This window comes from Pomacea canaliculata, linkage group LG6 (assembly GCF_003073045.1).
Source record: "Pomacea canaliculata isolate SZHN2017 linkage group LG6, ASM307304v1, whole genome shotgun sequence".
NCBI lineage: Eukaryota > Metazoa > Mollusca > Gastropoda > Architaenioglossa > Ampullariidae > Pomacea > Pomacea canaliculata.
The window spans coordinates 30,441,412-30,455,115 of NC_037595.1; the positions used below are offsets into that span (position 1 = coordinate 30,441,412).

Below are 13,704 nucleotides of genomic sequence, written 5' to 3' on the forward strand. Positions count from 1 at the left end.
TACTAGCTACCCAATTCCAATTGTTCACTTCTGACTGCTTAAAGTTGACCATTGAACAGGGAGTTCACAAACCAACCAACTCCCATCATGTCTAGCCTGTGAGTTCCCCTTTCCAGTCTTCAACTGAGTCAATCATGCTTTCCAGCTATTTTTTCTTGGAAATGAGTCATGGAGAAGTCTCATATTGCCTGCATGTGATGAAGTCACCTGCTAACTCACATCCTTGCAGTCTCAACAGCCTATTATTGTTCTGTCAACTTGCGAAGTGATGTTTACTGCTCCTGGTTCAAGGACAGATGGGTGCAGTGGTCAAGAAGAATCATGGAAGAAAAGGACTGCCTTTAAGCCCTTGTCTCTTGCTCCATTTCACCAGCTTACTTGAAAGACATTCTGTTTGGTAACAGTCAGCAAAGCCACTTGAGTTTCAGAGATTCATGCACTTTCCACAGATCTCTCCTGTCTGGGGTTTTGGGGTAATGGCTTCTCACATGGCCAGGTTTTCTTGGCTAAGAATAGGCTCACTTTGATGGGTCCTCAAGAGGCCACTTTACATCTCTTTCAAGAAAGGAACCTGTGATCCAGTTAGGCTTCAGGATCCAGTGTGTGCATCATTCATTTGTCTAAAAAACATCTGCTTCTCACAGGAAGGGCAGACTCCACCTTTTACTACCTTTGAGAAGAAGGCCAACATTAAGGAGGATAGCAGCCTGAAGTGTACTTCAGTCTTGAGTCTTAAGTTTTACTGGTTCAGCAGTAGTAGCAGCCTTGTTTCTTTATTGACTGCCACACCCCCGACCTGATATATATTCTTCACATAGTCATGTCATCTGGTACAATACGAAAAAGAAATACCATTTTTGGTGGTAAAATTCTTTTCTTTGAGTACTTACTAGATAACACAACAGCTAGTTCCCTCCTATCTCACTGCTGTGGGTCTCTTCTCAGTTCTGGTGAAAAACTGGAGAAGGAAACTCACTGGCTAGAAGGGGGAAGAATATGGGGTTGAGCTAGTTGAGCTTGTGTACTCCTTATTCATTGGTCAACTATGACCTATTGGGAAAGGACAGTTGGCATTGGAACTATCTAAAGGTAAAATCCACATCACCATGTCATGTGGTAAGTACTTGAAGAAAGGAATGTTACCACCAAGAGAGGTATTTTAATTCAAAGTGAACATTCAAATATTTATTATGCTTATAAATTATTTCTATTAATTTATGTTATTAATTAACACATTTTTAATGGTTCAAATTTATGAAAATCAAAAAATCTAATTAGCTACACTGTTGAGTATCACAAAACCTTAACTCACATGGCAAGCTGCTGTGAAGCCATTTCCACAGTCTCAGTAGTCAGTTCTAGGAACTGGTCAGCTGTTATGGCTTCTTCCTCTGGAAGGTCACATAGTGCCGTCATGGACATATCACTTAGAACAGCTTCCACACGACAGTCCAGAATGTCCGAAACAGTTTTGGTCAACTTAGCAAGGTCAGCCATGGTGGTATAGATGTTGGTGACATCTAAAGATATGTACAAAGAAATTGTACACTAAGCAATTATGAATGACGTAGTAAAAGGAAAATTAAACCTTTACAGTAACATTCTTCCATATGATTGAAATATGACACAAAATCCTTATTATTATTAACTTGCCAGTGTCATTTCTTCTTAGAAAGCATAAAGATAACCCTACAGACCAAATGAAGAAAAGAACAGTTTCACCTTGTGAGGCTCTATAATTTTTAATGGCTTAGAAGAAAAACGGTGAAAAGTCAATCTGAACTCTTGTTTAAGGACCACAAGTTTTTCAGGGCTTTTGATTAAATCTTGGTAGAAGTTAATACTTACAAGTATTGACACTGACAGATGTCCATGTGAGGGTGGTGACTCCAGGCTTGATGGCTTCTTCAACAATCCCAATGAAAGGGCGCATAAGGGGCAGTAGCACAAGTGGGATGGACTGTTTTATTCTGTGGAACTCAGACAACATTTCTTGCAGTCTGGAAACACCAAGACAGAAGCAGGAGATATTACAGTGTCATCTCACAGCATATTTTTCAACTTGGAAAATGAAACAGTTGAGGCAGACCCAATACATGCTGGGTCAAAAAATGATTAAATGGTCTAAATGTTAAATCTTTTCCCTTTTTGTGAACTTTTTCTATATCAAACTACTGCTTGACTTTATAATATTCTAATCTGTCCTGTCATGGACGACATGTATGTTGGTTTTGGCAAGGGTGTATTTTATAAACGAGGTGCAAAAGAAAGATGAAAGTGCAGTTATTTTAAAACATACAAATGCTGTCATCAACAGAGTTTAAAGGAGAAAAATATTTTAAATTATACCCATGAAAAAGGAAGCTTGAACTTACGCCACTTGATTATCACGAATCATATTCTCTTTCACCACAAGATCTTTCGTAATCTCAGGCACCTCAAGATGCATAGCTTGGAGGTATTTAGCTTCTTGGATCAGTTCCATGATCTGAGGGTCAAAGTTGACAAAAAGGTCACCAGTCTCTGGATGCTTCACCAGAAGAGATGCATTGAGCCCACTTTTTGCAGCCTCCACAGCACGACACCAACCCCTGTGGTACAGCAGCTACATGACAAATGGCATTGAAGACAAAATCAGTCACAAAAATTTCTTAATCATTAGCTTGCATTTTAGGTATATTTATGATGAAAATTATGCCACTTCAAAATATTTTACCTAAAAGAATATATATATATCCAAACTGCAAACGATGAAGCATAAACCTACTTCGTATTCCAAGAGAACTCCAGCCATTTTGTTGAAGTTTCGTATGATCTTCTTTGCTTCAGGGTTCTGGATACAAATAAGGTTATTAAACACATTTATGAAGAGATAAATGCTGCTGGAAAAATTATTATATTGTAATACAAATTTTTCCGACCTCTTAAATTTCAGAAGCCATAAGTAAAGCAAAGCAAAATCTAGAAATATTTTTTAAAATCTGAGAAAGTTTCTGTGTTTGTATGTCTGTGTGTGCACGTGCTCACTTTTACATTTCTGGTTATAACTTTGTAAAAACGTATGCTAACAACTTTTACAAACCTTAAGGATTTCTGGCTTTGACATGAAAACTTTCATGGGCATTTCAATTTTGCGATACAGTTGACGTGACCAGGCGATTCGTCCTGCAATAGGTGGGAGATTGCGTGGGACCATTGGTTCAGCTTTATGCTTCTTGGTAGACTTTTCGGATCTGTTCCAAGTCACGGCCATAGCCCAACATGACTCGAATGTACTTCTCTGTTAAGTCAAGCTGAGCTCCACCAATTGCTTCAAACTTGGCCAGCAGTTCCAATGCCTTTTCTGTCTGTATTTCACGGAAAACATTGGCTTTTTCTCACAGATGAAATCTCTAATGCAAACATTCATACTTTGCTCATAGCATAGTTGTTACTTAAGGAAAGGGAATAACAAGGAGAACAATGTTCCAAATTTTTAAGCAGTTTTAAAGTTTATTTTTTCTTAATGTGATCATCTGAAAAATCCACTTTAGAAGTATATCTGATAACAACAACAACAACAACAACAACAACAACCGACTTTATTAATCCCAACGGGCAATTTAGATGGGAGCTATGCCCTGTTTCCAAAATATATGTATATGGGGGAAAAAAAAAAACAAACACACACACACACAACACACACATGCACACCTACCCATCACACACACACACACACACACACACCGCTGATAGTTCATCTGTGATTGCGTAGCTGAACTGCGGATGGCACACTCACCTCCTGTTTAAGTTGATCTGTCAAATGCCCTGAATACTCATGTTATTTTTCATTTAAACGAATATAGGCTTTTGGAAATGGTGGTACTGATCTTTCCTTCACAATTTTGAATATTTCACAGAGGATATCGTACCACTATTTTGAACTATATGCTTTAAGTAATCAACATCTCTGTGCCATTATTTCTTTGTTCATTATTTCCATTTCAGGTAGGGGCAGAAAAGCAGGAAAAGTATATCTAAGGAATCATGTTATGACCCAAAATCAACTTCCTCAGACAAACTTAGCTTTGTTTTTTGTTTACATATAAACTAAAAGGGCTAAATACATGACTACACAAAACATGACTACAAAAAAAAAATAAACAAACAAAACACAATAAACACTTGTTTTAAGTGTTGTAAGAACTACAGCATAGTCAAAACCAAGCAAACATTGCTGACACTGTCTTGCTGATGCTATAAACTCACAGGTAAGGATCGTTGGAACCAGGAGTCCATGAATGTTTGGATTGCATTATGTAAATTTTCCACCTGGTTACGAAAATCGACATAGTCCTGGTCAAACTGTAGAAAAGGAGAAACAATTCATCAGAAATTGTTTAATATTTTTTTTTTTTTTAACATAGCAAGAGAATCTTGGTAAATTATGGTAAAATGGTAAATTAAATATATTTCTTAGCCACTTTTCTTTATACAGGCAGGTTGAAGATAAAATTTCAGAGTTCACAAACCTCTCCTTTGCGATGGTCAAGTATGTCATAGTTCTTCTTTTTGGCTCCATCAACAATTGTCTTGTAGCGCACACCAATTGTGTCTATTCCCTCAATCTTGATATCTGGCAGGCCAGCAAACATCTCAATGGTGTTGACCATGTCAGTAATTTTTTCCAAGCGTTTGCAGAAAGTATCAAACTTGCCAAAGATGTAGTTCTCGCTAGAACGAAAATGATGAAAAAATAAATTTTACGGATTTATTTAAAATATATGGCATTTATATGTGATGCTATTAGAGCTGATCCTATCAGAAATAGCTTTCAATTTAGAATTTAAATAATTCAAAGATTATGTAAAAGTAAAGGTGAGTTCGAACAACTATATAAAATCAATTTACCTTTATTATTCTTTTACCACCAAGTATTTTTCCTTGATTTATCTGAATTTATTTCTTATGAATTTACCTGAATTCAAACTGGCGCTCATTAGGGTTCTCTCTGAGGCGCTCTTTGGTCTTCTGGAAGTGATGCTGGTAGGCTTCGTTCAGTTTCATGCACTCTGCAAGGCGCTCAAGTAAAACTGGTCTAGAAGTAAAAAATGCTGCTTAAACATCGCATTCTTAATATCTGGCAAATTAAAACTGAAGCAAAATATTCTAATGCACCATTTCAGAAAGAAAAGAGGACTTCAGTGATGTTTAAGATTTGTAATATTATGTTTAAAGATTTTGAGGAAAACAAATACCTGATAGTCCTGCTTCTTATAGATGTCTCCAGGATTACGAAAAAACAAAATAATTGCTACTTTCTGCTCAGTGGCTTATTATGATACTAAAGTCATAGAATTTTCATATTGTCATAAATGGGTGAGAAGGTATAAATAGTACCTTGGGAGCTCCCAGATTTTGGAAACTCCTTGGTAGATGTAAGCTTTGCAAGTGGTAATCATCTGATTGGTAACCTTTACAAAAAGTGAGGTCATACGCTCTGAAGTGTTGTAATATTGTGAAATACTGTAGATCATGCGGACTGCATTCATAAGACTGGGTATGTGCTCAATCATGGTTGCCTGAAAAGCAAACATTTCAGTAAAGTAAAAAAAGAAAAGTAGGAACACACTTTAAAAGATGAAAGGCATACTCTTAAAATCAAAGATAATGACTCCTTGCAGAATTAGCGGTGAGAGAGACTGAAAATATGAATATGTGCAGGCAATCAGGCAACACCAAAAGAACTAAGGACTAGATTTACAAGATAATGTATTAGAGATAGGAGAAAAATAGGCAATGTTCATGAGTAAGAAAAATGGACAAATGAAGAAGACAGATATCAGCTCATGACAAGTGATCTTCTTATAAAGATGTATGCAATCAACAAATATGACTAACATGGCATTGCCATTTAAAAAAAAGAGAAACATACATTTTTAAGAGAAAAAAACAATACTTACTGGTGTGCACTTGACTAGTGGACCAAAGAACTTGTCCAGTGTGTAAAGGTACTTAACATTGTCCTTTGCCTCGTTGGCTGCATCTGTAATGCGCCCATCCTAAAACAACATATATCCATATCATTACAATGTTGCAGATATAATCTACACCAATCTACCTGCTGGCATTCTCAACATTGGAATATAAATTGTTCAGACTAAGTAGTCTGTTTGGAAAATAAAAATGAATACAGTGGTTGTCAAAAGAACTGAATCTAAATTTGTGCTTCTGTCTACATAGCTAAATACCAATATGAGAAAATGTAAACTTAAAACAAATCAAACAGTGTCAAGGATTCACAAGTTTAGCTGTTCACAATCTTACATACCAGATCTTTCCACTTTTTGAGAGCTTTTGACCTGGCGACCTGTAGTATACCCACTACAGCTTTCACACGTGGACTTTTCATCTGCTCAAGGAGACTGTCAATGACAGTAAGAGTAATAACAGTAAATAATGTACATGTTTAACTGCAGTATGGCAAGTTTTGGAAAATCATTATATGTCTTCTGTAACTTTTTCTTGAATAAAAAAAGAGGGCCATTGCATTATATACATTTAATCAAATGAATACTTCTAATAACAAATGACAAAAAGATGTTCCAATATGGACAAAAGAATGACCTACAGAAAGCTGACGCGCACCTTCTTTAGTTGTCAAATCAACTTAAACTACAGACCCACCATGTGAACACAGTATTTGAAGGTCTGAAAACAAGATTACATCTTACTTATTGAACTTGGCCATTCTTGACTTCCAGTAAGCCAGTTCAGCAGTTGGGCCAATGTCATCAGCTTCACGCCTCATTTGCTCACTCTCTGCCAGTACCTGCTCGATCTGCTTCAGCCACATCAACAATAGCTCTTCCATCTTCTCCAGGCTTTCTGTGTTGCTGGCTGATAAAAACAAACATGAGAGTGCACATGAGTAAATAATTAATCTGTTAACAAACTTGCTGCAAAGTATATCAATAAGTGAAAAAATGACAAACTGTTTGCTGAAAGCAGTTAATAAGGTAATATTTAATAGAGACATTTGAGGGAAGACAAATGTTTGGGATGCTTGCATTTTTTCAGCAGAAGATACAACAGAGCAAGGACAATAGCAAGAATTCATGAAGACTCAGCAAAGAATACCTTCTGCAATGAGATAAAAGCAGTCATTAGAGACAACTAGGAGTCAACAAGTTATTATTAACTCATTAGACTTATCATACTTCAGATGCTATTTTTGCATCATATAACATCTCAAAATCACTGAGGAATCTTAATGGTTGGAGAAAATCAGACTAACTCCTCTTTTAGTTTCTCTCATCACTACCATTTTCTCATGCTCACCAGCATCTTGATAGTCCGCTGGTGTCTTGATCGTGTCAATGATAGGGCCAACACCATTCTCAGCCAGCTCCACACGCCCTTCCATATTGCTACGAGCTGACATGAGGCTGTTGACAAATTTCTCCACCTGTTCCAAGAAATCCACCACCTGTTCACTTATCGCAATACCACTTTTGTCTGATGGAGTTGTCTCCTCCTCTGTGGCTGCCTTTCCCCCACCTCGCTCCTTGGTCAGTGTGCCCCATTGCTATAATGAAATAACAAGGAAAAACACTTAGAAAGGATATCATTATGCTAGATTTGTCAGAAATTTGTTATAACTGTAATGATAAATAAATGATTGTAAGTGCAACACCGAATTCCCAAAAGTAGTTCAGATTATCTATTTTAAATTAAGAAGTTTAACAGCTGGTTAAGAGCAGACCTAAAAATGTAAATAACATTTGAAGATAATATATAATAATAAATTTTATTAATCATATTACTGTAGCTTAAAGAAGAAATGAAAGAACTGATTTTACCTCCAAGGACTTTAAGGCAGGCAAAACAATTCTGGAGAGGTGTTTTTCAAACCCACTTAGCACCTTGCCCCACTGCAGTCCAAAGTTCCAAAATTCACCTCTTGAGCTACATTCTGGATGGTAATACCTTTGACAGTAGTACGCAGGAAAAAGAGGCACATACCATGTAGACTCTGTTGAAATAGACAAGAATCATAAAGCCTTTAGACATTAAAGTTATATATTTTTTAACTTAAAATGAAGAAGTGTATCCCTCAAAATCTACCAGTACGTCTTGTGAAGATAACAATTAACAAATCAATCTTTATCTTTAAAATTAAATAAAACACTCATTTTCCTGCCAAAGACTAACCAAAACATAAACATTAAGAAGAAGATTTATATAAACCTCTGTGTCTCCGTTGGAAATGAACAGCTTCTTTCCGGGGGTCTGGTTATTACCAACAGAGCGCTGCATTGAAACATAAATGAATCATTCATAAAAGTGTAAGGAGAAAATTCATGAAAAACAGCTCATGCATGCATAAATATATACATATATTTCTGCTTTCACCAGCAACCCACCCATGATCTCTTCCCTGGTAGTTTTGTGAAAAATAGTGTGAAAACATCAAAATTAATATTAGCGTTAGTCAAATATTTCTATTAAAAATATTCCATCTAACAATGAACATTATCTTACTAGGAAACCATAAAAGCAAGTTCTCATTTTCAAAAAAAAAAAGTTAAAATATCTTTCAACAGAAAGATGAAATGATTATTATAATTTATCTAATCAATCAATATTACTTTCATATTCAAATATTAGTCTACAATGTCAGTGCTAAAAATGTGAAAAGTATTTATACCAAAAAAATATATATAAATGGGAGTGTGAAAATTAATCTTCATGCAGGAGAATAGGGAAATTCTAGTTTTTAAGAAGATCCAGCACCCATTAACACACCCATGTTCAAAGCAGTTTTATGCTATCTGGTTTTTACATAAAGATTTAGATTTTGTGATTACATATATGTTTGGTTTATCTCATTACCATAGCAATTTTGTTGATTAGTTATCAAATGCATGTGTTAGTCTTTTCATCTCATCTGAAAGGTCAGTATGATAAACAACAACAATTTCATGCCATGCATTCGATTACAACATATTAAACATATTGAATCAAATATTTGTATCAAGAAATAAAAAAATATATAAAGAATCCAATAAATATTTTTACGTCCCTGTCCTACTTTGTCTTCCCAATTAAAGATTCTCACCTGATAACCTCCCTGGAAAATTAGAAGTATGTTACCAAATAATCATGTGAGACAATAATTAAAAAAAAACACACAAAATGGTTAAAGTGTTCGATCTATGCTAAAACACAAAGATTTGAAAAAAACAAACATAACAAATGTGCAAAGAAGTTTTACACATTATCCCACTCATTATTTGCAGGACTGAATAACTTGCCATATAAATTTATTGAAATAATAGACATTGATGTAAGTATATAATCCTGACGCATAAAATTTCACACCATAAGTAGTTACAATGTAGATAATGTAAAATATCTATAATAAGAAAACAAACTTAGATATTATGAAAAAATTCATCTGATTCATGTCCAATGTTAAACTATAAACTATAAGATTCTGTAAATAATTCAATACACTTACAGCTGCCTCCTGATAAAAGAACATCAATCTTCGTGATCCATTGGCAACAAAAAAGCTCTCCATTGCATCAAACTACAACATATCAAGGCAAAATAGGAGTATGAAAATCCCACCCTGACAAATATGACAATGTTGAAATAGATCAATAACTTAGAAAGGCTACATATGTTTGACAAAGATAGCCTCAAGTCCATAGGCAAATGAAATATGGTATTCTGAAAACAAAGCCTGTTGCAAAAATAATAAAACTTTAACACAAAGAGCGTCACATATGGACAACGAACAATGGACAATGTTATCCCTCTGTGTTGCTGAGAAGTGAAACTCTCACATTCGCCACTTTGACTCAAAGGCTACATTCAAACATTATCTGAAAATATATCTGTTCACTAAGTACTAACCCTGAATTACTATCCAACTCCTTTTGCAATATTGTCTGTCATGTGAACCATTATGTAATTGCTCCATCTCTACACTGTTTATAATATCTATATCCCTTCATACCTTTATCCATTGCATCATGTTCTACTCTTGTACTTCATCTTTATGTTCAGAGTGCCTACTGTATCTCACTGTCCACTGTCTACCTAATGCTCATTTATCATTACTGGTCAACTCAAAGAGTGTGACCTATGTTGATTATATGCTGCACAATACAAGTACATATATTATTATTAAGTTTTCTAAATAGGAACTTGTTAAGGCAGCTGAGCACTTTACCTTCTCATCTCCAAGAATGGTATCTTCCACGGTAGCCAGATCAAGACTAAGGGCATTAGCCATCTGTAATGACAAAGTGACTTCAAGCACCTTCTCACAGAAAGTAAAAGAGAATTTGTGGAAGGGTAGACTTTACTATTTAAAACTTTGTCAAAGATCAGGGGTTAAAAAAAGGGAGAAAATTGGGAAATGAGTCTTGACCAGATGCCTTGTCTTTGCGGGTTTTATTTTCTTAATTCCATGACCATTGACAGGGCTGAGATGTAGCCATCTACCAGGACTGTTGACTATTGACTGACTGATCAAATAATCTTGACAAGATTAGGCAAACAAGTGTCTACTCCAACAAATTTGAGAAAGGATAAAATACAGTATCCCTAAACTTTCAAACAGGAAAAATATGTACAACATATGAAAATACATTTGTACATATAAAACCATAACTACAAAAGGTAAACAATATAACTTACAAACTTTAGTTTTCAGATTTGTACTGACAAAACAAAGTCAACATTATTTTGACACAAAATTTCTTATTTAAGCAGACTTACCTGCTCAAAAAGATATTTGTGTCTACCATCCAGCTGCAACCAGTAATAAAGAAGAACTTTGAAAATGAGTATATAAAGTAAAATAAAATGGAATATCTATTGCTAATAGCACTATTATGGTGTTAATAAAAAAATCCTTATAGTCAGTTATCTTTGTTGTGAATTAAATACATTACTCTCTTTGTCTCCCCCTCTCCATCTACAAATCATCATTTTAGCTAACACATATCCAGTAATTATTAAAATTGTATTTATCAAGCAATGACATGTCATTATCATGTTGACCACATATAAACTCTTATAGGTGCTGGTAAGGACTCCTTCATCTTGAACAGGCAAAGAATATGAAAACAAACCTGCAGCCGCCTCTCTTCCTTGTTTGCCTTAGCCTGCTTTTGCATTTCCTTCATAGTTTCTCCAGACAGTATCACATTTTTAGCTTTGGTTGTAGTCTTGAAATTAAAAAATAAATAATCATTATTTCAGAACAAAAAGGTAAAAGTCAATTTAAAAAGTATTCAAATATTTTCCATTTGAATCAAACACCATTATTTCTTTCTCTCCCCAAATTTTTCTGTATGAAATTTTGTTTTCATTTAATTTTTAGCAATGTTTTCAATAACAGAAAGTCAGAAAAATGACAAAGAACTACCTTGACCTGTGGCTTTTGTGCTTGCTTCTTCGCCTCCTTGTCATCTTTGTAATAAAGAAATTAAATCAGTGAACTATCAGCCTTAGGTGCATCTACATATTTGTCTACGTCCAAAACTTCCTCAGACATTGAGTGAAATGAGCTTTGGTTTAATGATTTTCTACATCAGGTCAGAGGCACAAAGTTATGTCAACAATCATCAATTCCGACATTGAAAAGATAAACAAGAAAACCTTGTGATATTTTACCAACAACTGAGAGAACAACTTCAATATAACAAGGACAGAAATGGCAAATCAAACGTCAGAGCTATAGAAATCGTATAATATCACACTGTTTGCTTCACCCAATCAATACCCTAACCATAAAGCATGCCCTAAACTCTATATGCTATTAATTTTTATAGCGATCTCCAGTATTTGTTACTGAGCATGTTGTTGGTGTAACTTCTGCCAGGCTACAAAGTTGTCTCCAACAGATTTAAACTCGTTTGCCAAAAAAAGTCATTGTGTGCTGGGTTTAAGACTGCACATATTTTTGCATCACAAATGCATGCATAAGTATTATTGTGTGTGGTAAGGGGAATCTTTGAGTAACTATATAATGGAAACCAGAGAATATTGTCAATAGTTCTATCTGTTAAATATTTCAACAAGTACTTTGATCCTGTATTAGCTACTCTAGATGAATGCCATTCAAAAAATATTGTAACATAGTTTTCCTTAAATTGTTTGCAGAACAAAAAAAAAAAAAAACGGTTTTCTAAAACCTATAAGCATGGATGACAAGATATCTTCTGTGGCTAACAAAAACAAAAGCAAAATACAATACAAGAAACCCAACAACAAAAGATCCTAGCAACTGATTAAAGTTATTCTGTGGTGGATGCGGGTGGGAGAGGATAGCAAGTAAAAAAAAAGAAAGAAGTGAGCTGCCTGCAGTGTTATATCAACAAATCCATCGGGGTGAACATGCTGCACTATGCTTCAGTGTTTGCACTTCATTAACACCAGAATAACTGCACCTCAATCTGCTCAACACTAATTAGCCACAATACTCATGCCAGGTGAACAGTAGAGAAAAAATTATGATAATAAACTAAAAGGAAAGTTAAATTGTTAGTTAGTATTGCTTCTTGCACTTGATTTTTCTTGTTCAGTGACCATGAAAAATGGGCTTAAACAAACCCAATAATCAGTGGGACAACGTATGACGGGAAATTGAGTGCATTTCATATGAACCATTAAGCTCTAAACGCCATGCTTATCTCACTGAGAGATAAAGAATTTGTGAATTTTTTTATTTTCTCCTGAGAGAATTATTTAGATTACAAAATATCAACTTGATCCTTAGTTTAATCATATTTATTATATATTATATAACTAATGATACAGCTGTGTTTGTTTTTCAGAATCAACTCCAATTTTAAACGATTCAAGAAGATAATCAAAGTCTCAATCCTTGCTTTTCCAAACTTTTTTTACACAAAGAGTCCCACCTCCACCAGCTTATCTGCAGTTTGCCTGGTACCATTTAGACCAGAGAGACACATCCAGCCTAAAACTCTATCCCCCATCAGATATCTTTTGGCCTGCTGTCTCATGTTTCATACAGAAATAAAAATGACTATTAATCTTATTTACTGTTTTCTGCTGGTTAAGACATCTAAATGCAAAAATTGTGTGATTACTGGTCATGATCGATATCTCAATTAAAGTGTCCTTATCTTGCTTTTGAACATAAGGAACAACTCACAAGTGAATTGCTAGTGTTTTATCTATTTCTAATGACTCTGACAGTGACAATAACCTGTCAACTGAAACAAGTTTTTATAGACGTACACTCCACCAGACCAATGATCAACACTTACAGTAGCTGATTGTATTAAAATTAGACAACAATTAGAGATTTAGCACTATAGAAAGTAATTCTTTGAAAAAGATGGGTGAATTAACACCAAAAAACTTGACTGGACCAACACTGGCCCATGCTTGGGCCAAGATGGATGATGCACTGCGCATGGGGGCTTATGGAATTACACTTAATATACGCACCTTTGCTTATGAGTGGTGGTGCGACTTCTTGATCAGGCTTGGGGCTCTCTGGCTTATTGGCCTCTTTTTCTTCTAGGCCTTCTTCGTGTTCTGTGTCCGCCATTTCAGAAAAAGGCCAAAACGCAAACCTATCAAACTGTTATGCGATGTCGTCTGCACATCAGTCGTAGCTACCTTCAGTCACCTCCATGATCTAGCCTCTCGACCACGTGCAATGTATGTGTA

General features: G+C 35.2%; 1 protein-coding gene across 1 annotated transcript in view; it reads right to left on the reverse strand.

The window, feature by feature from the left end:
* The window catches only part of LOC112565653 (dynein heavy chain 5, axonemal-like), a 49,778-nt gene extending 36,074 nt beyond the window's left edge, over nt 1-13,704 (reverse strand). The window contains 24 exon segments of the mRNA XM_025241254.1: nt 1,313-1,520; nt 1,849-2,000; nt 2,376-2,605; nt 2,768-2,833; nt 3,083-3,214; nt 3,216-3,347; nt 4,249-4,344; nt 4,512-4,713; nt 4,958-5,077; nt 5,380-5,561; nt 5,943-6,041; nt 6,311-6,404; nt 6,714-6,879; nt 7,321-7,567; nt 7,842-7,912; nt 7,915-8,014; nt 8,230-8,292; nt 9,101-9,112; nt 9,503-9,574; nt 10,223-10,285; nt 10,774-10,806; nt 11,130-11,225; nt 11,426-11,469; nt 13,480-13,704. Of these exon segments, the coding sequence (XP_025097039.1) occupies nt 1,313-1,520; nt 1,849-2,000; nt 2,376-2,605; nt 2,768-2,833; nt 3,083-3,214; nt 3,216-3,347; nt 4,249-4,344; nt 4,512-4,713; nt 4,958-5,077; nt 5,380-5,561; nt 5,943-6,041; nt 6,311-6,404; nt 6,714-6,879; nt 7,321-7,567; nt 7,842-7,912; nt 7,915-8,014; nt 8,230-8,292; nt 9,101-9,112; nt 9,503-9,574; nt 10,223-10,285; nt 10,774-10,806; nt 11,130-11,225; nt 11,426-11,469; nt 13,480-13,582 (2,783 nt within the window). The 5' untranslated portion in view covers nt 13,583-13,704.